This window comes from Danio aesculapii, chromosome 20 (genome assembly GCF_903798145.1).
Source record: "Danio aesculapii chromosome 20, fDanAes4.1, whole genome shotgun sequence".
In the NCBI taxonomy this organism is placed as follows: Eukaryota; Metazoa; Chordata; class Actinopteri; order Cypriniformes; family Danionidae; genus Danio; species Danio aesculapii.
Window position 1 is genome coordinate 13,417,008 of NC_079454.1, and position 26,036 is coordinate 13,443,043.

Here is a 26,036-nt window from a genome sequence, read left to right on the forward strand (position 1 = left end):
TACAAGGTGTGCAATCAACTTTATTCAAATATTTACAAAGATCATCCCTTTAACAAGTCTAACATCAAAACAACCCTCTAAATATCTGATGATATTTACCACAAATACAAAACAATACAATGTGCTGCCAGAACAAACGTGAATTTTTAGAGCTAAAAAAGTACTAAATGTAGTTTATTCCCAATTTACCTATTTCACCGTTCACCACCATCTTCATTTAAAGTTATAAAGTGACTTGCATATAAAATATTTGGTGTCTGTTCATTGAAATAAAAAAAAAAAAATTGAATCCCTAAACTACTACTGCTGAAGGTTGTATGAAAATAACACACAAAAACAAAACTCCAGTAATACATCATGGCCAAACAGTGTCCAAACAGAGTTCAGTGTCCAAAGTTGATGTCAGTGCTTTTGCAGCTGAAGAGCCCAGGAAAATAATTACGAGCAAACTTCATGATGGTCTTGTAAATGCAGACTCGGTTAATACTTCACGCGGCTGAAAACGCAATTGCAGATGATTAGGGAGAGAAAAATGTCTCTTCTTTATTCTAACGCTTCAACTGTTTTCCTCAGCTCTGTGAGAAAAAAAGTTTTGAAAAGCAGAGCAAACAATCATAGAAGAGCTTATTTGCATCATTCACACACTCAAAAAAAACTTCACTTACAAAAGTTAACACACACAGGCACACCTAATCCAGCAGGAAAGACATGAACTGCAAAAGGAATATTTAAAATCGATATTCTTGTCTTGTTTAAACATCCTCAAAACTTGGAGAAACAAAACGGAGATATTTTTAATAGATCGGTTTTTTTTAGCATTTATTTGTATGCGATTTTATTCAATTCAATTCACCTTTATTTGTATAGCGCTTTACAATGTAGATTGTGTCAAAACAGCTTCACATAAAAGGTCATAGTAAATTGGAACAGTGTAGTTCAGTTTGTAGAATCATTTTAGAATCATCTAATGATATTTATATTTACAGCTATATGAAAATTATTAACAGACCACTTGATAATTCTCGGCTTCTTTGGATTTACTGGATTGATCAGGTTTAAGGTAAATGTTATCTTTTATAACGGTTTTATAACATTTAATCCATATTTTAAATTAAATATGTTTTCAGTTAGAGCTTTAATTTATTTATTTATTTATATTTTTATATAAATGATAATTAGAATAACAAATGTGTTCTAAAATCAGGATTATACTATCAAATACTTCATTCTTTTAGTGTAATGATGTTAAAAATTAATTAAAACTAATTTAAATGTAAGAAAACAGCATCTTTGTTTGCTTTTGGATGCTCTAAATGACAAAATATTTATTTTAAAACTTGGAAGAAATGTAATCTGTAGTTTACATAACAATATTGAGAAAACTCTCTTTCCGCTTCTTAAGTAAATTCATGTGTTTAAAAATATATATATATTTAAGGAGTTTTTTTTTTACAGGAGAACAAAACAAAAACACTGATTAGGAATGCATTCTTTTTTGCAATGTGCTTTGACCGGGCAAACATCATAGAGTACTCTCTCATCTCAGTCAGTCTTGTTTTACTTTCCGGTTTTGTTTGTGGTGTAGCAGATGTCAGCCAGTGGTCTAAATTTGGGGCCGAGAGTGTTCAAAAAGTCCATGGATTCCTGTTCACCCAAGATGCTACAACATCCCACTGATCCTGCAGACGATCCGACCCCTTCGTTTCCATAGTTCTTCAGCAGGTCGTCTGCATACCGCCCGTCCTCCTGCTCTCCGAAATAAGCCAGTTTCTGAGAAAAATAAATAAATATATATTTAGGCAAAATCTATAAAAATGACTTCAGTGGAAATAGTAGATAAGCAGAGATAAATGGGTCTACTTTATTTTGCTAGTCAGTTTATAATTTACAGGAATGTTAAAGTACATTTGTAGTGCTAAAAAAAACAGATTTTTTAATGAAACATATGCACTGGTATTAATGTTAATTTAATCATTTACATTATTTTTAAAGGTGTAAGTAGGAAAACACTTATTGATTGTTTTTGACACAAAATGATGTGGCTCTCCATGTTTCTGACACTTTTAAACACACTAAAGAGAAGTTTATGTCAGAAAATGGAAGATTAGTGACCTTTTCTTTGCTGTAATGCCAATCAAAGTTAAATTTAACCAGAAATGTAAATGTACTCATCATATACCCTCAAAGGCTTTGAACCTTCATGAGTTTCTTTCTTCTGTTGTTAAACAGTAGAGAAGATAGTTTAAGAATATTGGGAAGTGGTAGCATAAGCATCCATAAAGAAAAGTACTATGTTAGTCCAAAAAGATCTTCTTTTATGTTTAATCATTCAGTAAATGATGACAGTATTTTTTTTATTTTAAGGTGAACTAACCCTTTAATGAAAAGTCAGTTGACAATAATATGCCTATTTCAATATGCTTTTCATACAAAAATGTCATATACAACCAAAACACACCCATAATGGGTCACAAAACACATTTTTTGAGGTGTTGACAAACATATATATGTCCCACGTTGCTAAAAACACTATTTGGATACATATATTTCAATAAAAACTGAAAATTATTTAGAGTAAATTCATTCTTCCTGTTAAAAAGAAATTTTGAAGCAACGTCACGGCGATGAGATCCTTGTTTAAATTACAGTGTGAAGACTGGATGTCTGTACTGGCCGGTACAACGTGACGTCTTTGAGTTTTTATCATTAATTCATGAGAAAGACTTGATTCGAACCAATCAGCCCGTTCTCTTTGTAAACGAGATGTAACTTCATTAATATGCATGATATCGCTTCAAAGTTTTTATCTGTAACAGTGTTTAGAGAGACACTGGCCCCTTTAACAGTTCACGCCAAAAATGAAAATTTCGCACTGAAGTGGTTATAAACTGTTATAAATTTCTTAAGTCTGTTAAACACAAAATCAAGATATTTTGAAGAATGTTGGGGAAAAAGCAGCCATTGACATCAATAATCAATAAAACAATAGTCAATTAACAAAAAAATACTATGGAAGTCAATGAGTGTTTTGGAAGTGGAGTAGACAACAACTGCCAAAAATCTTTGTACGTACAGGACTTTGTGCACGTGCTTACATACTGTTTTCAAACTGTTAAACTTATGCTCAAAACAATAACAATGCAAAACTGAATAAGACAGCAAAATTCAACAGCAATATTTTATTGAAACATATTTCAAATCTAAAAATGCATTTTACCCAGCCAGATTAGCATAACTACTGTACCTGTATCAGTGGGTGGTGTGTATACAAATTCCTGTATTTTTGGGTGAACAATTTTGAACTTTTTAACACAAGGTGCCTTTGAAACGACATACTTCACCTTTAATTGAGTATTTAATCAGATTAAAAAATAATGTAAAAGGAACTCACTTTGTCCAAGTAGCACCCATTGGTTCTCCACGTGTCAAGGGTGCCAGTATTTGAGAACTTCTGGAGAGTGCCGTTGCCATATATCTTGTTATCGTAGCGTCCGGACGTGTAGTACTGATCTGTTCCAAACTCTTGAGTGGTGGTGTTGTAAACTCCACCATCCTGGAAAAACTGCTGTCCATATCGTCCAGAAGCTGTATTCACGTTCTTGCTCTCCATAACAGCGCTCTGAAAAGAACCGTCGACTACGTCTGCTGTAGGGATCAACATTAGCGTTCCATCTTTCTGAAAAAAAGAAACACATCCCATCCCAATGTGGTCAACATCTTCAAGCGGTTTCTCTGCTTGATTTAAGTGTGTAAAAGGAGGTGTTTTTCTTACCACTTCTTCCCCAGGAGCCTCTGTGTTGGATTTGAGGAGCATTCCTCCCGTTCCTGTGTCATCAGTGATGTGCAGCTTGTCTCTCTTGGTACTGCAGAAGAAGATGAGGAACAGACCTGATTGACAAGAAAAAGAGAGGGTGGGTTTAGTCTGCCGTTTCTGAGAATCGTTTTGAAAGTGTTGTGGTGAGAATGGCAGCCTGGAGATTCTAGACCAGGGGTGCCCAAACTTTTTCCTATAAAGTGCCAAAAACTTGATTGAGGGATGTGGGCTTAATAATATAACCAAACCATTTGCCATGGGTAGTTTTCTAATTTATTCTGTAATATTTAAAATAAACTAAAAAACATGGACTAATGACTAATATTGACTAATACAGTCTCATTTTTAACATTTTATAATGAACTTATTGCAGTAAAACACAAGTTCAATGCTGAATACACTAGTCGAGCTTACTTTGATTTGCTCGCAGATGTCTTCTGCAGTTTGCTGACACTGACAGTATTTACATTTTAAAAGTCTGATTCACTTACAATATTTAGTTGGCTAATTTAATTTCAGTTGGCTTGTTTTGTAGGTCAGCAATAAAACAAAAGGTTACGTTAAATTCAAAATGACGATCACTGTCAAAGGCATTCACCCAAACCACCTCCCCATTGTTCTCCCTCTCTTTTCAGATGGGATGGCGGGCCAAAGCAAAAATTACCATGGGCCAACTTTGGCCTGCGGGCCCTACTTTGGGCATTTCTGTTCTAGACAGTGAGTGAGATACAAAAGTGATACTACATTTGTAATGTGAGTTTTATGGTATTTTTTTAAGCATAAAAAAGTTCAAATATGCATGCAGTTTTCCATCATTCGGCTTACAATAATTTGTGTAAAAAAACGGAACAATGTACTTTTGATCTATCCTTATAAAAGTATATGAATATACATGTGCATATACTACACTTAAATATATATTTATTATATTTGATTGAATTAAATAAAATAAATAAAAAATGTAATAATAATAATAATAATAATAAAGTATTTAAATATAATTTGATAGTTATTTTAAAAAATAATGTTGTAACAATATAAAAAATTACTGGTTGTATTCTTTAAATATGGCAATAAATAATAAATAAATAAATTTGGTTTATAAAAGTGTCTTGAAAAATATCTAGTCAAATATTATTTACTGTCATCATGGCAAAGATAAAATAAATCAGTTATTAGAAATGAGTTATTAAAACTATTGTGTTTAGAAATGTGTTGAAAAAAATCTCTCCGTTAAACAGAAATTGGGGAAAAAAATAAACAGGAGGGCTAATAATCCAGGGGGGCTAATAATTCTGAATATATATATATATATATATATATATATATATATATATATATATATATATATATATATATATATATATATATATATATATATATATTACGAAACGATATGTAAATATATGTAAACGTTTAAATATACAAAGAAAATAAATATTTGATATGATTGAATGTAATACATGACAATAACGGCCAGAAGGGGGCACTCACATAACAGCAGCAGCAGCAGGCCAGAGAGAACTAAAGCAAGGATGCCATAATTGCCCAAAGAGACCGAAGCACTGCGAGTTCCGCATATCCCCACGCCACTGTCCTCCCTCTGACAGGAGCACACTCGCACATTCACTATCTGCTCCTTCCCAGTTCCCTGCAGATCCTTCACCGTGATGGGGACAGTGTACATGCCGTTGGGCATCGGCTCCACCTGCTGAAGCACCGCTGACGAATCTGAGTAGAGGAAAGACATGATGTCTGTCATTAACTGCAGTCTCAACACTCAGTTTTTAGAATTTCCACAGGTGCTGTCAATGGTTTAAGTCAGAAATAACTTTTGTTCTAGACTAACAAACAGTGCTGGGCTGCTCTAGAACAGTAGTGGAAAGCACAATACTATAGAATCAAGTTAATAAATGTGACGTACATATTATAAATACTTATGCATGCACAGTTTTAAAGCAGCTTTAATGCCAACTTTGAGACTAAACTGACATTTTGACACTACATACTTGTAATTAAATTTGTGCATTTATATTTTATAGCACTTTAGTATGAATGCAATTTAAGCCACAATTTTTGTTTCATTTATTTTATTATTTTCCACATTTGTGCATTATTTTGATGCAGTTAAAATGAAGAAACAAATAATAACCTCATCTGTTGATGTGCTAATTTCGGCAGCATTGCTTCTTAGTTACTTATTTATTGATAAATCATGCAAAAATAACATTACTACTCTCTTTCCTCACCTGTAATATCCTTCAGTTTCCACTTCCCTTCTTGCTCTGCTCCGAGTTCAAAAATGAAGGGAGTGGAGTACGGTGGCTTGTCCTGGTCCACAGCTTCAATCAGAACTGAGCTCACCGCATCGCCCCTATTACACATGTTCAGTTCAGGTCTCTGGATCAAAGGTATGTTGTCGTTCACATCTTCAATCTGGAGTACCACCATCCCATTTCCAGTCTTCTTGCCTGAGGAGAGACAGGTTCCAATGAGTCTCATGTAACTGATGAACTTGAATATTTGTCTAAAATCTCCTGAGAAAACGGGTTTAACTTATACAGTGTCATTATTTCCACAGCCTACACCTAAAACTTTATATCTCACCAGTGTGATTTTATAATAACTGGGAGTCTAATGTGAAGCAAATCTTTTTAAACACACACACACACACACACACACACGCACACACGCATACACACACACACACACACACACACACACAAAAGAAAATAATCCCAAATGCTAATTTGGTGCATTTCCATTAAGTTGTTAGAGCTGCTGACAGTAGTATTGGTAACTATAGTAACTAATAGTAAACAAGGCTAGAATAAACAAGACAGCTGATTAGTCATGTAATGTTTGCTATGTCAGAGTTTATCCACAAATGCTTTTCAATTTTGCATGTAATTTGCATTCATCTTTTTTCGCACAAGTCCGAAACCAATTCAAGCGAGTGTAATTAATTTTTTTTTTTTTGCAAATTAAGAGTTTTAAACTTGAAATTTAGCATTCCCATTATAATTTCTCATACGCTACTTCAAAATGTGCATTAATCAAGATGATGGAAACTATGGCTGTGCGATTAATGGACATCGAATCATTATGGCAACTAGAAATGTTGCAATTAGTTAAATCGCAAGATGCTGCAATATGAAATATATAAGTATTCTTTAAATTCCCCCTCCCAGAGCAAATGCGTGACTGCTGTCTGCGTGTGAAAGCCTAACTAGCCAATTGAGTGAGTGCACTTTCATTCTGCCCAATCAGAATTGCGCAAACGAACTATGCAGAACACCCACAATAAAAAAAAGAAAACACTCAGGAAAGTGCGGACAATCGGGATAATGGTGTCTGCTGCTTCAGAAGCATTAATAGATGAATTAATATCAAGGAAAAACAGGACATTGGTAATATGGGAATATTTTGGTTTCAAACTCACAGACACTGAATAAAAACAGGTCATTTTTAAGAGCTGTCGCAGAATTGTTGCCACGGCTTACAGATTATTGAGCTGAAGCTTGACTACAAAATTAAATCTGTCAAAATATCTGTCAAAAAAATTGCAATTAGATATTTTCCCCAAATCGCACAGCCCTAATGGAAACCCAGCTATAGTAACTGCAACTATATATTTCATTAATGAACAATATAGCAGTGAACGATATAAACAATATACAGGGTTTCTGCAGGTTTCACCAAGTTAAATTTAAGACTTTTTAAGACATTTTAAGACCATTATGAGTGAAATTTTAGACTTATACAGGGCTAAATGCTAAGGATTATTAGGATTAAAAAAAATTTCCTAACCCTAGCCCAATTAGAAAAGATTTTCACTTACCTTATCAACAGATTTAAAAATACAATAATAATATTTTTTGTTTATATAATTTTTAAGTAATTTTTAAATATATCCAATCACAAACCCTATTTCCTATAACAAGAATAGAACAAAACATAGCTGTAAATTACTTCAGTCTACAATAAAAATAATTCAATAATAATAAATATAGGTCAGGTCAGTATCCTCAGCAGTAAATATATGGAGACCTTTCAAGAAAATGTTTCTGTAAGGACAGTAAATAAATGCTATTTTTAAGTACAAAGTTAAAAGTTTTATTGAGATTGTAGGTGATTGTGTAGGTGTTAATGGCCAGATTGGGTAGTTATACATGAAGAAAGGAAAATTAAGACCTGTTAAAAAAAAGATTTAAGCTCTACTACACAACATTTCAGTAGATTTAAGACTTTTTGAAGGCCTGAAATTTAGCTTTTGAGATTTAACACATTTTAAGACCCTGCGGATACCCTGAATATAGCAACCAGATGACGTCTAGAGACAAACAACACACTTTAAAAGTAAAAGTTCAAGAGAGACAGATGGTTTCCAGCTCTACCTGGAATGCAACTGAACGACATTCAGTGAATTAAGAACATGTAGTATCAGGTACATGCTGATCGTCATCAAAAAGATATGTTACATCAAACCACAAACTCCTTATGAAATCTGCCTCAAGTGATTTCCACTCAACCACACCCAACCGAATGGTCTTTCATTAACGGGCAGAGAAAACACACACACACACACCCATCCACAGAACAAAAGAGAACAGCGTGTGCTCACAAATACAGAAAACGTTTCAGTGCCGCATTTAGTAAGTGTGTGGTATATGAGGGATCATTAGGATGAATCTGCTTGCAAGACATTAAATCAGACTTACTCTCATCCACTGCTTTAATGGTGATGTTGTAGGTGTCGTTATGAACCAAAGATGATTCTCTGTCTATAGTATTGGCTACTTTCAGTTCTCCAGTGCTCTCCACCACTGTGATCCAATTGCCTGGGTCAGTCAGCTTATAGTACCTTGCAAACAAATAATCAGAAAGTGCATTTAACTTATGGTATAAAGCTTTGTCATGTGCAATTACATTGTCATACTACACTTTTACATAGTTTTTTATATTTTATATTCTGTATAAAAATGCTATATTACAACCAGGTGATTTATTGATGATTGAGACTTTAACTTGACAAAATTGCAACACTTTTTACCTATTTTATTGTACCAAATGTACACCTTCATAACATCCTCATAGTCACATTACTAAAACCTGTGTCAAACCACATTTTAAAACATTTATCATTTTTAACATTGTACCTAAAATCAAATTTGTGAAATCTGGTATGCTTTTGTCATGTTTTGACAATAAAAAGTAGTTAAAAATACTGCTTTCTCTTAACAATAAGGTAGTCAATGAATTTACTAACCTAAAAAAATTAACAAAGCTTACATTACTGTACTTATTTCTCTTAGTTAATACCCAAAGACTACAGACTACACAAGACACGTGTAATGGTCAATATGGCGAATGAAGCCCTGCCTACTAATACAGGAGCCAATCATCGATCACTATAGACTGATGATTCTAAAGGGGAGGGGCTTATATCAGTTTCTGCAGATTTTTTGTGATTCAAATGTTTAGAAATGAAACTAAAGAGACAGTTCTTGTTTAATTTCATTGGTGATTCCTAATATGAAATGTAATCGTAAGCTTGGCAAGCAATTTTGGAGAATTTGATATTTCCCTCATTCAAACGGAATGCCCGAGCATATTGCCTGAGATAGCCGCCAGGTGAAATGACTTGCTTTAAAGGGACTTTGTTAATATATAACTGTAAAAATAGTTATTCGATTTTAGTCTGTGTTAACTCACAGTGCATTAAAGTTAATAAGCACAACTATGAATTTCAATAATGATTTTTTCATTGTCATGTTAGAAAATACAGTTCATTAACTAACTATACTAACTGGAACCTTACTGTAATTAAAGTAAATCAACAATCTGATTACTGCAACTTTTACTCAGGAGCAAAAATCTGCCTTTAAACTTCAATAAAAATAGGGATGAAAACATAAAAATTTCAAACATGATCCTTTTTTTGGCCAATAAAATTGGCAATAAATGCTTTTTATACCATAGTCCATAGTTAAAGTATAGTATAAAGTAAAAGTATAAAGTATACATCCCAGCACGGCTTGACATTAACTTTTTTGATTACCAGCCACTGAAAAAACTGCAAAACATGCAAAACTCTTGCAAACAATTTATTTGTGTTGAATTTAAACAAATAAATTAAATTGAGCAATGTTAAACTTAATTTGTTTGTTGAAATTCAGCCCAAATAAATTGTTTACAACCACTTAACGTAAAAAAATTGAGTAAATCCAAGGAATCATCTTTGAATAATTTTTTTCAGTGTAGATTTCCAACATTACTAGCCACTCGCCATTTTCACTAGCCACAATTCTGTTGTTAGAAAAATTTATTTTATATGCATAAATTTGACTTTGGCATGCTAAAATTACTTGATTTGGACACGTACATTTTATTCAATAAAAATTTTCTTAAAAAAACAATTACATTTAAAAAATAATTATTGCCATGTAATTAGAACTATGCACAGTATTTCGTCCTGGCTAAAGGTCTCTCACTACACATAAATGGGGAGTTAATCTCCTATTAAAGCAATGTTATTGTAAAAATTATAATTAAACCATATTAACAAAAATAACCGTAAGCAAAAGAAAGCCAATTAACACTATTCCGTGTGCAATAATGGAATGATGATCACGTGCACACGATTAAGGTTAAGCCCATAATCTGTTCTGTTTAAAGAATGGTTAAAGCGAAACCGGCCACCGCTGCTGCTTACAAAAAGACATTTTTTTTAAAACATCTGGAGCTTTTGGAAGCAGCAGGAGCACGACCAACACTTTTTGTTGAGTGTATTTCAAAGAGAACCAATCGCAGCAGTTGTGTTTCCAGGCACGGTTGCTTCACGCCAGAAAACAGGAGCAGGGTGTATGCTTTTTAAGGCGGGTGTTGATGTAAAGCCCTGCATCCCAGTATATTTAAGTTTTTGGACTCATTTCTTTGGGAGCGCATTCTTCCATGTCTTCCAAAAGAGCTAATCACAGCTAGTTAAGAAAGACTCAAGCCTATTTGAATGCATATGGTGGAACATTAAAGACAATTGTTTAGTTAAACACATCATCTAAGAAACATACTTTATTCCATTGCTGTTCTTGGTCTCTGGATCCAGAGCTTTATAGGTTCCAATGACGGTCCCATTGGGAAGGTTCTCTTTGACTTTGAGATACATAATGTTAGGGTTGAACTCTGGTCCTTCATCTACATCTTCCACATTGAGCTGGAATTGCACCGACTGCCATTTGGCATCCGTCCCAACCAGAGGAGCCTCATTACGGGCAGTTACTTCCAGATTCATCACTGGGGTTTTCTCATAATCCAATCCCTAAAAGGAGAGCAGAAGGAAAAACTCTGAGAACATTCTCATCAATATATACTTTTTAAATTGCTCCCAAAAGCTGTATCTATTATCGCTCCACTTACTTCCCCACTGTCTTTTTTAAAAATCTTTTTTTTACATACATTTTTTTTATCAAGTTTATTAAACATTTCACTACATCTTTGGAGCTGTTAACTACACAGTCTTGTAAGTTCGTCATTTTGTCTGATTTTCATATACCTACAGTTGAAATCATATTTATTAAACCTTTAAAATTTTATTTCTTTTTTAAATATTTCCCAAATGATGTTTAACAGAACAATGACATTTTCACAGTATGTCTGATAATATTTTTTTCTTCTGGAGAAAGTCTTATTTGTTTTTTTTTTCGGTTAGAAAAAAGCAGTTTTTAATTTTTTACAAATCACAAAATGAAGCCAGACAGACTTATTAGCAGCCTGACGAGAAGCGGAACAAGATGGACACAAAACAAACAGTGTGAAAGATAAGCATATATGTTTGCTTTTTTTTTTCTGCCGTTAAAATATCAGCATTGTGTTGTTTAAAAACTAATATAAACATCTAAAATGTCTAACAACATGGCACCCTATTTGATATTTAATTATAAAAACTGCTTTTATATATGTGAAGTTTATTTTATAACTAATTTCGAGAGGATCACGTGCTTATGATTGCTTGTAGCTGGTCCCGCATTATCCAATTTATGATTCACAAATCAGACGATTCCTAAGCCACTATAAATACCCTGAATTCCATATAACAGCCATCTTCATTTTGAAGAATCCCCCCTTCCACCCCTACTCCTCCTTTTCTAGATGGGTGGCACGGTGGCACAGTGGTTAGCACTGTTGCCTTACAGCAAGAACGTCACTGGTCCTAGTCCCTATCTGTGTGGAGTTTACACGTTCTCTCCATGCTCACATGGGTTTCCCTGTTTCCTCCCACAATCCAAAAGCATGCAACTTAAGTTAATTGACCAATCCAAATTGGCACCATAGACATGCACCTAGTAAGTAGTCATCTCTTAAGAGCAATCACTATCTGTTCATTAGCTACTACAGCAGGGGTGTTCTCAAGATCTAAATGAGGTCAAACTCCCCTCCCGCCTTGCAAAGGAGAGGGAGCCCCGGGATCTCTCCCAGGACAGCATGCCAAACAAGCTTTATAATCAATCATCAGCTAAGTGTGAACTCTTGAAAAAAAATTTTTTTGGAAGTTTCAGTAGTTTACAGAATATCTTTTATAATGTTTTTTTTATAAAAAAATTTAAATATAATATTATTATATTCATACAAAAACATAAAAAATTGTAGTCAAATACAAAATTGTAAATCATAACTGTAAATAAATGATTGGTTTGGTTCACAGATTAACACTGAAACTATTACTAAGCAAAGTTTGTTTCACCACAGCAAAAATGTTGTTTTTAAAAGTTTGAAAGACATGTCTGAAGTAAAGTAATATTTTTGCTAACAGAATGATATTGTTTTGTTAGCAGAACATTGTTGAGACATATTCAACGGCACAGGAAACAAGTAGTGGTCGCTGAAATTAATTACTCTTGACCATGATGGCCAATTAAGGTAGAAATACTTGTTTGTGTTTGTATTTCTAATAATAAAACAAAGTTATATGAATTTTATTTTAGCAAAGTTAAAATATTATACAATTTTAAAACAAATCAAAATGACTGTCTCTGAATGTCTGTCTCTGAAGAAACGGTTTAATTTTTCTTTATTTTTTCTTAAACCCCTATGGGGAAAATAACAAAAAAAAAAAATAAATACTTTTGGAATCATCACACTGTAAAAAGCAATTAGTTGACTTTACTTTTAAAAAATACACTAAATTTGTTGCTTTAAAAAGTAAACAAACTGTGCATAATTAAGTCAATGGGTTTATTAACTTTTTTAAAGTGCAATCAACTTGTTGCTTTTTGGAGCAATGGGTTTACTCACTTTAAAGTAACTAATCACTTTTTACAGTTATAAAAGCAGAAGCTAAACAATGCAATCTAGAGTCCAATTACAGTGCATCAAAGACATCCACGTCTTAACGCCATATTTCAAAATACATGCATTTTCTCATCCAACAGTTATGCTTCTGTTTCATGAATTCACCTTGAGGAGCAGAACCTGTGTTTGCCTGTCTGCTTGATGTGCTTTGTATAACAGGGTGTGGCTGCACCACACACACATATCCAACAGACAAGCATTTTCACGCACAGTTCTGAAATGGTGAGCTAACCCTGCAACGCTGCTATAAATAAAACCAACACAACCCTGTGAGAGCGAACGAGAGCTCTCAAGATAATCACTATGACCCTCAGCGAAAGCATGAAAGTGCAAATTCTGCAAAAGAAAGATTCATCAAGAACATCTGCACTTTACTTCTTGCCAAAAAAGCTTATTTTCAGATGACACTGAATGCTAGCTTCCTCTAGAGGCTTCCATTTGAATGATTTTAAACTATATTCACCTTTATGACATACAGAAGCCCCTCGTTGGTTTTGGGGTCTGTCTCCATCCTGAAGTTTCCATTTTCGTTCCCTTTAGTGACCTCATACACCGCCTTCCAGTTGGGAGTGTTCACCAAGTCCTTATCCTCCACTGGGATTCTGGTAACTAGCACATTTGCTAGGTTCTCCTTGACTGTGCCCTTGTACTGTTTCAGAAATAAATAAATAACACAAAAGTGGTTAATTCTCTAAATTGCAGACACCAAATTTGTTGTTAGCAAGTTCGATAGCGAACTTTCTAGTGGGTATGCTAAATCTGAGGTCCATACATTTTCCCTCATTGTCATCATCTTTGTTTAAAACTTAGCTCTTAGTAGAATGATCATTTTTACGAGGGTTGTGCATTGTAAAAACTGGACTCCTGAATTATTGACCCAAATAAAAATGTGAATAAGTAACATGCTGACCATTTCGACCAATTGAGAAAAACAAAAACATTACAATAATTTGCGCTACAAACCTACCAATACCTTTAAAATGAGAAAACACTAAAAGCTTAGCATTGTGAATCAGATTAAGCTAATGGCTTGTTACAGCAAGTGACAGTTCAAAATGACCACTACTGCCGCGTGTGAAGTCGCCACTAGACAAAGGGATTAGGCAAATGTTTAGAGCTGTAACAGCAGTTTGTGACAAATGGCGTCAGGGGCCACAAATGGACGGCATGCGAACAGACAGAAATATACTTTAGCTGTAAATACCCTGCTACTTGTAAATGAAGATGAAATAACGAAACAAAGCATTATAATTCTTTCATAAATCATTAAAAACGTGTTGACAAGCTTTATTATCATTGTAAACTTGTTAAGTGCAATGAGGATTCATTTTGGAAGTTAAAACTAAAGAAATAAAAGACAATTAAAATGAAAGTACAAACGTACACAAATAAATAAATGAATAAATAAATAAACAAATAAATAAATAAATAATATGAAATAATGAATGAATGAATGAATAAAATGAATGAATAAATGAATGAATAAATAAATAAATAAAATAAAATAATTAATATGAAAGAATGAATGAATGAATGAATGAATGAATGAATGAATGAATAAAATGAATGAATAAATGAATGAATGAATAAAAAAATAAAAAATAAATAAATAAAATAAATAAATAAACAAATAAATAAATAAATAAAGCAGTGTTTAAGCCTAAATATAGATAGATGGGTGATAGCCCACCCAATAAATAAGCATTTTCATGTGTGTTGGATAGCGACCAAAATCCAACATCTAATAGATGTCATAGTGGTAAAGTCCATACAACGTCAAGGTGTAACATGATTAGACGTTGATATTTGGTTAATTTTAGGTTGATTTTGGGTTCGACATTGGACATTGACATCGACCTGACGTTGGGGTCTGACGTTAAACTGATTTTCATTTCCAAACAAAATCCAACGTCCCCATGACGTTGGGGTACGTCAGGGTATAACGTCAATATGATGTCATGGTGACGTCCTGTGCCTGCAGGGAAGTTTAACTTAATTTTTTTTTTGTTTGATTGATGTAAATTGAGATAAAAATAAAAAGTTAATTTAATTTAACTAAAGAATTTAAGGCAACAAGATTTGCTTTTTACAGTGTAGGATCTTCAAACCACTCAGCACCAAAAATCCATTATATAGAGCAAAAAGCCTTCATTTGCCGCCACGGGACAAAGGAATTAGTAAAATGTTTTTAAGAAAAAACAGCAGTTTGCGACAATGTCACCAGGGACCACAAAGGGATGGAATGAGAATGTAGAGAAATATACAGTAGCTGTAAATACTCTGCTACTTGTAAATGAAGATGAAATTATGAAACAAAGCATTATAATTCTTTCATAAATCATTAAAAATTTGTTAAGTTTTATTATCATTGTAAACTAGTTAAGTGCAATGAGGATTTATTTTTTGCAAATTAAAACTAAAGAAATAAAAGACAACTAAAATGAAAGTACAAACATACACAAATACATAAATAAATAAATAAATAAATAAATTAATTAATAAATAAATAAATAAATAAATAAATAAATAAATAAATAAATAAATAAATAAATAAATAAATAAATAAATAAATAAAGCAGTGTTTAAGCCTAAATATAGAGAGATGGGTGATAGGACTAAGACAGCCAATAAATAAGCTTTTTCATGCGGCAGATGGAACTGCGGCAGAGGCAAGTCATTGAACTGTTACCATCTGTAAATACTTGCACAAAAATGTTTAATATATAACAAAAAAATTGTTATCTCACAATGACAGCTATATAGAGCATGATTAGTCCTGATTTGTTGAGTCGTTTGCTTGTTTTGTTTTACTGCATGTACAGTAGACAATAAAAGAGCCCTACCAACTTCTCTTTAAAGGTGGGAGGGTTATCATTGACATCCGTAAGACTGATCACAGCAGTTCCTCTATTGAAGAGCCCATCAGAAGCGCCGCCCATATCTCTGATCTCTACGCCAACATAGACTTTGTCCTGAGCCTGAGGGAGGAACATAAAAATAAAACGTTAGCATTTATATTATTCCCAGACTGAACTAGATATGCAAACACAACATAGAGAGGCATTGTAGACACAACGACAAACAGGGATCTTTTTTTTGTTTGCTAGTATTATATGATAGATAAATACCTCTCTGTCTAGGGTGTTGGATTTAGCCGTTATTTTTCCTGTCGACTGATCAATGGAGAACATGTCGGTGGAGTTCAGAAGAATATATTTGATCAAGGAATGAGGGGTTTTCGGTTGGTCTCTATCTGTGGCGTTTACTTGTCCTACATAAGTACCTGAAAAGATCAAAATATATATGCTTAACAAATTAATTTTTACTGTTAGCATATCCAGATTTTTTTCAGTATCATTTGCAATATATATATATATATATATATATATATATATATATATATATATATATATATATATATATATATATATATATATATATATATATATATATATATAAACCAAGAACTTAGTTTAATCATATGGGTAAATCTCTATTAAGTTTGTTAATTAATCTCAAATAAAAGTGAAGAAATGTATTTATTTTTTTGTGTTATTATTACAACATTATCACTACATTTTTTATATAAATTAATGTTAAAACAGTTTAAAGTAAAAAAATATAGGTCTTAAACAGTTTATAAAATGATTTCTTGGTTCTGTTGTTTGATTTTGGTGACTTGAGATAAAAAAAAGTTCGTACCTGCCCTGCACCGTTCTTCCACAGTAAAAAAACGATTTCCTGTAAATTCAGGGGCATTGTCATTCACATCCTCCACCATCACAGTGATGGGCAGGAATTGATCAGACTCTCTGTTGTTTTGGTCAAACACACGAGCTATAAACTACAGCAAGAGAAAAATAAAAACATTCAGCACTGATGCAATAATTACAATCTAAAACACTTGAAAGCCTGTAACGATGTGTGACTCACATTGAACACTGGGTTCTTTTCACGATCGACGGGACCGGTGACTCTCACCATCCCAGTCTTCTGGTCCAGCTTGAACAGGCCTACAGGTTCTTCAGTGACACCTTGTCCACTGATCACATAATGAACGGTGTAATTTACCGATGAATCTGACGCAATCTGAGAAGAGAACCACACAATAGTGTTAAAGAATTAGTTCCCTTCTGGAATAAATATTTCCTGACTGTTGGATGACCTTTTGACAGTTGACAGTTTTGAAGGAAAACATTGCATTAGCATTACATATTTTTTTCTATATAGTGTACTTACATGGTGTTCAGTGGTTTGAACTTACACAATGCTATACAAAATAAAATACAATATACAAAATACAATATCAGTGCAGCTTTGAATGACTTTAAAATTGTTTTGTGAAACAATTTGTCTTTTTTAATGTATGTACTTTTTAACCACAAATGCTTGTCTGAAACTAGCCCTGGGATGTCAGATTGTGTAGTTAAAAAGTGTGTATTTTTTTAAAATAATTGTTTCATGAACATTCCTAATTGAAAGACACTTATTCCTTGACTTGGATCATGTAGAGTCCTTTGAAGCATAATTGAAATGGCAATTACAATGTAAACAAAATGTAATGACAAACATCAAGACAAATGTTTTTTTGTTGCTGTAACTTATTTGAATACCCAGCAGGCACACAACATAAGACGTTAATATTAGATTAGATTAAGGTCATGAGGCAGGTGACCAAAATTCAATGTCTAGCCAGCGTCTATGGACAACGTTATTTTGATGTCCAATAACAACGTCAAATTACACTGATATTTGGATGATTTTAGGTTGTGTTGGAAAGTGACCAAAATCCAACGTCTGATAGATGTCATGGTAACGTCCACACAACGTCAAGGTGTAACATGATTAGACGTTGATATCTGGTTGATTTTAGGTTGGACACTGAACATTGATGTCAGCCTGATGTTGGGTTCTGACGTCAACCCGATTTTTATTTCCAAACAAAATCCAATGTCCCCACAATGTTGGGGTACGTTGGGGTACAACGTCAATATGACGTCATGTTGACGTTCTGTGCCTGCAGGGAAGTTTAACCTAATTTTGTTTTTTTTCCAGTTTGATTGATGTAAATTGAGATGAAAAGAAAAATTAACTTGATTCAACTAAAAAATGTGAGGCAACAAGATTTGCTTTTTTACAGTGTATGATCTTCAAACCACCCAGCACCAGAAATCCACTATATAGAGCAAAAATTCCTTCATTTTTTCTCAATAATCTTGTCAATTGAAGAAAGAAATGACTATCTATTGGATGACAAGGAGGGAGGGCAAGAATATTTTTTTATTCTAGAAGTGAACTAATCCTTTAAAGTGAAAAAACAGGAAGTATAACAAAGGGTCAAGTTTGGATCATGAAGTGGAGGAGGAAACAGGAAGAAGAGTCATTAGTCGCTTTTCTACTGACTGTCGGGCTTATAACAGCCCAATCAAGCGATGGTCTACAGACTTACACTCCAGAATGGAAATCTCATAGTCTAGGTGGAGGAAATGGCCCAAGCGCATTTGTGTGACAATCAGCCTCAATCCATTTGTGAGAAAATCCATGTTAATGTATTTGTGAGAAAATATAGCAGGTATATGCAGCTGTATGCACTAGATTTAGTGTTTGTTTACGGTTTACATGAAGTAACATGCAGATAAACTACATTTATTCATGAAATATCATTTATACTTGTAAAACACAATGTGTTTATGTGCTAACCCCACTGGGTTTTTGCTCAAACTGACTTTTGTTTTTGCAAAGTGCTATCTGATTGCTTGCCAGTCGTGACTCTTCGCAAAGCAGATTGTGTTTGCTTGAAAAAATGCTGAATTTGTTTGTAAAATATTGGAACAAATTTCACTCCACTGAACTCGTTTTAAATACTTGAACTGTTTAAAATGTGGGCAGCATGGTGCCGCAGTGGGTAGCGCCGTCACCTCACAGCAAAAAGGTCACTGGTTCGTGCCTCGACTGGGTCAGTTGGCATTTCCGTGTGGATGTTTGCATGTTCTCCTCGTGTTGTCATGGGTTTCCTCCGGGTGCTCCGGTTTCCCCCACAAGTCCAAACACATGTGCTATAGTAGAATTGGGTAAGCTAAATTGTCCATAGTGTATGTGTATAAATTGGAGTGTATGGGTGTTTCCCAGTGATGGGTTGCAGCTGGAAGGGAATCCGTTGTGTAAAACATATGCTGGATAAGTTGGCAGTTCATTCCGCTGTGGCAACCCCAGATTAATAAAGGGACTAAGCTAAAGATAAAATGAAAATGAATGTTTAAAATGTTTATGCTAGCTGCTTGACTGATATGAAAACATGAAATTAGCAGTTGCGTTAATGGTCTTGTGACTCAGGTAAGCTCCACTGGCCCACTTTGACCCAAGGTATTCAACAGGCCAAATAAACTGCCCAGCCCTCCAGTATGATTCCAAATCAAGCTCCAGAAATTACAGTGCAAACACATTTGGTCCTGGCACACACTAGCAATCTCACTTCAGTCCAATTTATTTTACTTTCTCACCATCTCGACATCCTTTGGAAAAGGAGGACTGGCATTCTCAACAACGCTGAAAGGCAACGGTCTCCATCTTCTCTTAGCACGCCTCTGAGCCACACTGCCCGACTTCTGAGACTCCTAAAGACAGAATATAGAGAGAAACATAATTTATGCTGCTCATCTATTGTAGATAGTTTGGTTCATAGTTAAGAATGGTAGGTTGTAGTTTTACCTCATTTTTACAGGACAAGATAATCTCCACCCTCCAGTCAAGGCCGCTGTTGTCCTGTACCAGAACAGAGAACCTCTTTGTTGTGATCACCAAAGAGCGAAGTGTGACGATGCTTCCATCTATGTTTACAGCGAAGTCAGGGTCGCTGGAAGTGAAGGACACAGGTATGGCCGTACAGCCACTTAGAGTCACTGTGAAAAATACAGTAGGTTCAGGTTATTATTTCGCAAAGTGTGATTAAAAGTTGAAAAATAATCAGCTAGTTATCATCAAATAATAGGTACTAATGCTGTCAGGCACAAAAAGCACCATAAATGCAGTTTTTAACCTTTAACCAGATATATTTAACCTCAACTTATTTTATAAAGAACTATTTTGTTCTATTTTTGTCTTTTAAGATAAAGTTCAAATAAATCATCTGCCTTAAAATAAAATGTTTCCTATTTGTTTATTTTAAATTGAGGCTGAAATTAAATAAAATGTGGGAAATATTAGATGGATTTTTTAAAATTAGAAATGTTTTTTAAAATAAGTTTCATCTTCATTAATTAAAGTAAGATTGAAACAATATATTAAATAGCAAAATAGCAATGAATACCATACTAAAAGAAAATAAATAAACCTGTTGGAGCCATTTCTTTTTTCTATTGTTATATTTGGACTGAATAAGTTAATTTGATGATTTGTTTTTTATTAAGTTTACATTGGATAATTATTGTATATCATTCAGGTTTGAGTATTTGCTTTGTTGTTTTGATTTTGTAAATGAAGACTTTTATTTTATCAATACAAATTGAGATTTAAGACAGCTAAGGTAGTAAGTGGTGCAAGTAAGGGAAGAGAAAACAATTTTCAGCCAACGTGAGTTTGTATGTGGTGACTGATGCTACTGATTAGCAATGAAGCTATTTCACTGATTTGATGGCTCAAGTTGTGATAAAATAAACAATGAAAAAGGTTTCACAACACTCTCATCCATTGTTTGCCCTTACTGAGGTAGCGGCTTACAGCAAAATGCTGCTGCAATAGCAAAATAACCATTTTAATCTTCTCAAGAAATATGATTTTGCTATTTTTTGCTGATCATCTTTGATAGACTGATAGACCTTTCATTTTCATGCCACTTTTGTGATGCATTTAAGCTATTTATGTGTTCATCTGAAAACCATTTTGTGTTGTCAGAGGAAAGAAATTCACAGTGCCCAATTGATAGGAAGGTGAATGAAAAAGACAAATTAATTTTATCATTACTTAAACAAGCCTGAAGGAATTTTTCAAAACAAATACATTTTGATGATTTTGTTTTCCTCTTAGACTGAACACAAAATAAGATATTTTGAAAAATGTGTGTAGGACGGCATTTACATACATACTATGGAAGTCAACAGGGACCAGAAACAGTTTCCGGAAAATCCCCACATTCTTCAAAAAAAAATTTTCAATTCATTATACCAATAAAATTGGTATCCAAACAGTTACTTCCATAGTAGAAAAAACATATTATGGAAGGTAATGGTCTCCAATTTTTCTGGAAGTGAACTATCCTTTTAAGTGACCAAATAAATTGAAGGAAATGCTTAGTCTGCATAAAGTCAGACAAGGTCGCTTCCTGCCATTGGGATGAAAAAGCTCAGTGAAACCACAAACCAAACATTCTTCCGCACCTTGAGTGATGAAATAACCTGCGGGCACCGTATTGGGAACCTGCACAAGCACAGGCCTCGGCTCACAAGACTCAGCCCTCTGAAACAACATCTGAGGAGAGGGAGAGAAAGTTTCACATAAACACATTCTTCAGTGTGATTGAGCAAAACAGCATGTTAGTAATGGAGCACATGTTAGTAATGTAGTTACTAGCATGTGCTAATCAACAATATGATTGAAGCTTAAGGAAAAAGACGGTGAGCAAAACATTGTGGGCTTTTCTTTCTTTTAACATAAATGTTGTTTTTTTTAGGTCGAAAGTAAAAAAACAAAATTTATTAAATGTTTAATCGTTTCTTTTGTTTTTACACACTTTATCTGTTTGCATCTGAAGATTTCAATTATAATGCCTATTTTAAAGCCTGCTTTCTCTAAAAATAAAAAAATATACAAATCTCCACTTCAGCCTTTATTACTGTACATACACCAAACTGTTTTACACAGTTTTATTAATTTCTAATTATATAATAAAGGTTTTTACAGAGGGATATGTCCATATATAATATGCCAGTAATAAAATGTATTCATTTATAAACTGCATTCTCTCTCAAATAATATAAATAATAAGTTTGACCCTCAAGTAGCCCCAAATACATATTGTCTGTTGAGTGTTTACACATTTTGAGAGGCATAAAGACAGAGGTTTTTACAGAAGGATATGTCCATATATAACTTGCCAGATTATATACACCATTGTATTCTCACCAATGAAGTCTTCAAGCAAAAAAAAAAGTGATTTTGTAAGAGGAACTTTGCTATTATTCACTCATAAACAAAAATTCTGTTCTATTTATCTATTAAATTTTGTGATTTATGCTCCAAACTGTCTGCTAATTGTTATTTTAAATCTTTACTTTACTTTCTCACTATCCTTTAACCACTTGGTATCACACATTTCTCAGTTATATGTTTTTAATAATTTTAAATATAATTAAATTCAGCATGATTTGTGATAATTTTATGCATTTTAAGTATTTTAAGTAGCTCAGTTTAGAATATGCATGATGTTGTAGTTTTTATTTTTAAACATTATTTAAAACATTTGAAGTACATTATTTAAGCATAATCATGTTTTCCTTTATTTAATTTGACGTTTACAGCACTTGAGACATGTACTCTTTTACCCACATGCATAAGTCTTTTTTCTCCACGTGAAATTATATTGTTATACTTATTTTTATGTCTCTTGCTTGTTATTCATTCATACCTAAGCAGCTAAATGCTATGAAAGAAACCTATTGTTGAGGTGTGGCAAACAAACCATAATAACCAAAACAATCACTGGCATCAGTCAAGGATGACATGTGACTAATACAAACAGAACTAACAAATGAGAATAAAGCTATAGTCTCAAAGAAACATGAACAAAGACAGCTAACTAACAGCTAATTGGGATTGTGTCTCATTTCACTGTCTGGTGTTAATGGGTTTCGGTTTAGATACACATATCAGCTTTGTCTTATCTCCAAACTAAGTTAATCTGTCCAGCAGAACCTGTAGGCTGAGTTGAAAATGAGTGACAATTTATTGAACATTACTTCTGTTGAATACTGGTGTCAATGTCATTTGTGTCTTCAATAATCTGATTTGGATCAAAGAGTCACACATGCCAAAAAACGTGAGCTAAATAAATGGTTTTAGATGTTTCCCTGAAGGAAAGTAAGAAAATGTTGCAACACTGGTTCATTGAAAATATGTGTTTCAGCCAATTTTTTGTGAAACTGTAAAAAAACATAATTAATAATAGGTTTGACTGCAGTTTCAGGGTGGTATGATGCAAACAACTTTTGTTCCTTTTTACACTAATTATAGTTAGTTTGCAAAAAAAAAAAAAAAAAAAAAAGTAGACTGAAGCATGTTTTTTCAATGGGTTGTTATTTTTAGTGGAATCATGACTGACAAATTAACACAAGTGACCCACCCTGGACTTTGTTCTGGTGAAATAAAATAAATAAGAAACGCCAAATAATCTGGTCACTAGTGGTCACCAGTGTTGTCATTCTCATGAATGAATGAATGAATGAATGAAGGAATAGCCATTATTGAGATTTACAAACCTATTGTATCTATTGATTTATGTAGTCAATTTCACTCTGAAAAATGATAAGTAAACATTTTTACAGTTATTTTATACTGTAAATGTTGTTAGTTTCAACCTTTTGTAATCAATATTGCATAACTGTACAATAACCCCCCTAAATAATACCCAAAGTAGTTAAACACATATATAAATGATATCGTATAATCAGCAGAAAATTAAAAGTAAACCTCATGTAACAATGGCGACATCCAAATTATCACAGTACTGCATTTAATCACTACAGTACAGTACAGTATATGACCACACTGTAGTAACAACAAGAAAGAATTTATGATTACAGAACTTATCTGAACGAAAGCATTACTTGACTTAGTATTTCTTTTACAGAAATGATGTCTAGCTGAATATGTTTCAAACTAAATAAGAGATAAAAATTGTAACAACTTCTAGCAAGTAACTTAATGCTACAAAACATTGTAACAACTTCTGACTTAAGCAGCTTAATGCTACACAATGAGTTTGTTCATTGTATTACCTTAAAATTGTGTGACATTCATAAAAACATTTTTAATAAAGTATAAACATAATTGTTTTAAAGGTGTTTATATATTGTGAAAGGGGAAATATATATGTATAATGTCTTCTTATCACTGAATAATATGTATTTATCATAAACCATGAAAACTTCAACAAAATTACCATAGAATACAGTTATTGACTACAATAAAATATGATCACATGGAATTAACCAACAGAACAGTCATTACTATCTAAATAACTAACTAAATAAATGTAAAATAATATAATTATGAGAGCAGAAGAAATAATTAGCGTACTCTATAATTTTGGTTTCAATAAAACATCTAAGCATGCTTAAAATACACTTATGTGAGATTAGAAAAAGTAAAAATGTATTGCTTTAACTGGCGCATCTCGAGTTTACTGTTAACTGTAACATTATTGATAAAAATTATTCATTTATAAACTGTATTATCTCTAAAATAATATGAATAATAATAAGTTTTACCCTCAAGTAACCCTAAATACATTTTCATTTTAGAGTTTGAATATTTCGAGAGGAATAAAGACAAGAATAATTCACATCGCCAATAACAACATAACTAGCATATTAACGGAAACTACAGTCACCAAGCCACTTCACCAAGACTACGATAGAAATTCAAGTAACGTTATAGGCCTAAGATAACCAACAAGTGACAAAAAACAACAGTAACTTTATCTTCCAAAAGAAGACTCACCAAAGTAAGCAGACAGGCGGCGAAGAGCGCACGTTCATACATCCTGAAGCGAGTGTGTGTGCGTGTGTGTGTGCGTGGGTATGTGATCTGCAGTAGTTGGATTTGTCCGGTCTCCACCATAAACTGAGTGTATCTGACAGTCGGGCTCGGATAAAGTCCTTCTGGGCGCGGTGGAGTTCTCATGCCATTGAAGTCTACAGTACGGGCGTGGCCGAGCCTCAGCCTCTGACTTTATATATCAATAGGGCTGAATTGGAGTCGAGTACAGAAAACAGGTTAAACTAATGCTTTGTCTTGGACTTCCTTAGCTTGGGAAGCTTTGGGAGGTTTAGACTCCACCCCACAGACACACACACACACTGGTGCTTGAAACTCCCTCTGACTTTGTGTGTGTGCGGTTATTCTTTAACAGAGCAGACTTTCACCTGTTATACCATCTGACTTTCTAGACATGATTAATGCATGATGCAATTAATCTCAATTTTTTTTTTGGGTGGAGTACAGGAGGTGCTCATGAGTGTACAGACAGTCATCATTCCTTTTACACATTCTCAGAAATGATTTTATTTTTTTGCTGAAGTGTTTCATTGATTTTGTTAAGATTATTCAACACAATAAAAACTTCTCAGTTTAATTGCACATAGTCCCATGCGCACACCTTTTTTTCACGTGTGTATGAGGGCTGGGTGATTTGGTCTAAAATCTAAATCTATATTATTTGAACATTTTAACTCTATAATGTTAACTCTACTATCTATAATTATTTATTGAACATCAACAATGAACAACTGAAATTAAAATACACATTGCCTAAAACCAACACATCACCTTTGAATGATAAGATTCTATCTGCGTTCTAAAGGATTTTGAGATTATGAGCTTCAAAGATTTTGCATTCCATAAAGCAAACAATATGCGTCTTACAGTTTTCTTTCATACATTAACATGACAGAGACCCTAAATGTACTCTAAATGTAAATTATCAAAATTCTCTTAAATTTGCAAGTTGGGATAAAACAAACAGGGCAAATGCAGATAGAATCTTCTCATTCTAAAAAGTCATCTGACAGATCGTTAATTAAAGTATTACTTATCAAGAAATCCAATCACAAAAAATACAAATTGGTCTTGTAACAATTTATCTTTGCTTTCTATATTTAAT

The 26,036-nt window shown here is 33.4% G+C and overlaps 1 protein-coding gene across 1 annotated transcript; it reads right to left on the minus strand.

Moving 5' to 3' along the window:
• On the minus strand, positions 1-25,159 carry dsc2l (desmocollin 2 like). Its single transcript, XM_056480821.1, has 16 exons — positions 24,875-25,159; positions 21,535-21,625; positions 19,871-20,061; positions 19,663-19,776; positions 17,096-17,251; positions 16,865-17,006; positions 16,291-16,445; positions 16,006-16,140; positions 13,626-13,811; positions 10,885-11,132; positions 8,536-8,678; positions 6,064-6,285; positions 5,309-5,545; positions 3,773-3,888; positions 3,392-3,676; positions 1-1,770 (listed from the first exon to the last, which is right to left on the minus strand). Exons 1-16 carry the CDS (start codon positions 25,055-25,057, stop codon positions 1,558-1,560), a joined length of 2,817 nt encoding a protein of 938 aa, XP_056336796.1. The 5' UTR covers positions 25,058-25,159; the 3' UTR covers positions 1-1,557.
• Positions 25,160-26,036: the final 877 nt, after the last annotated feature.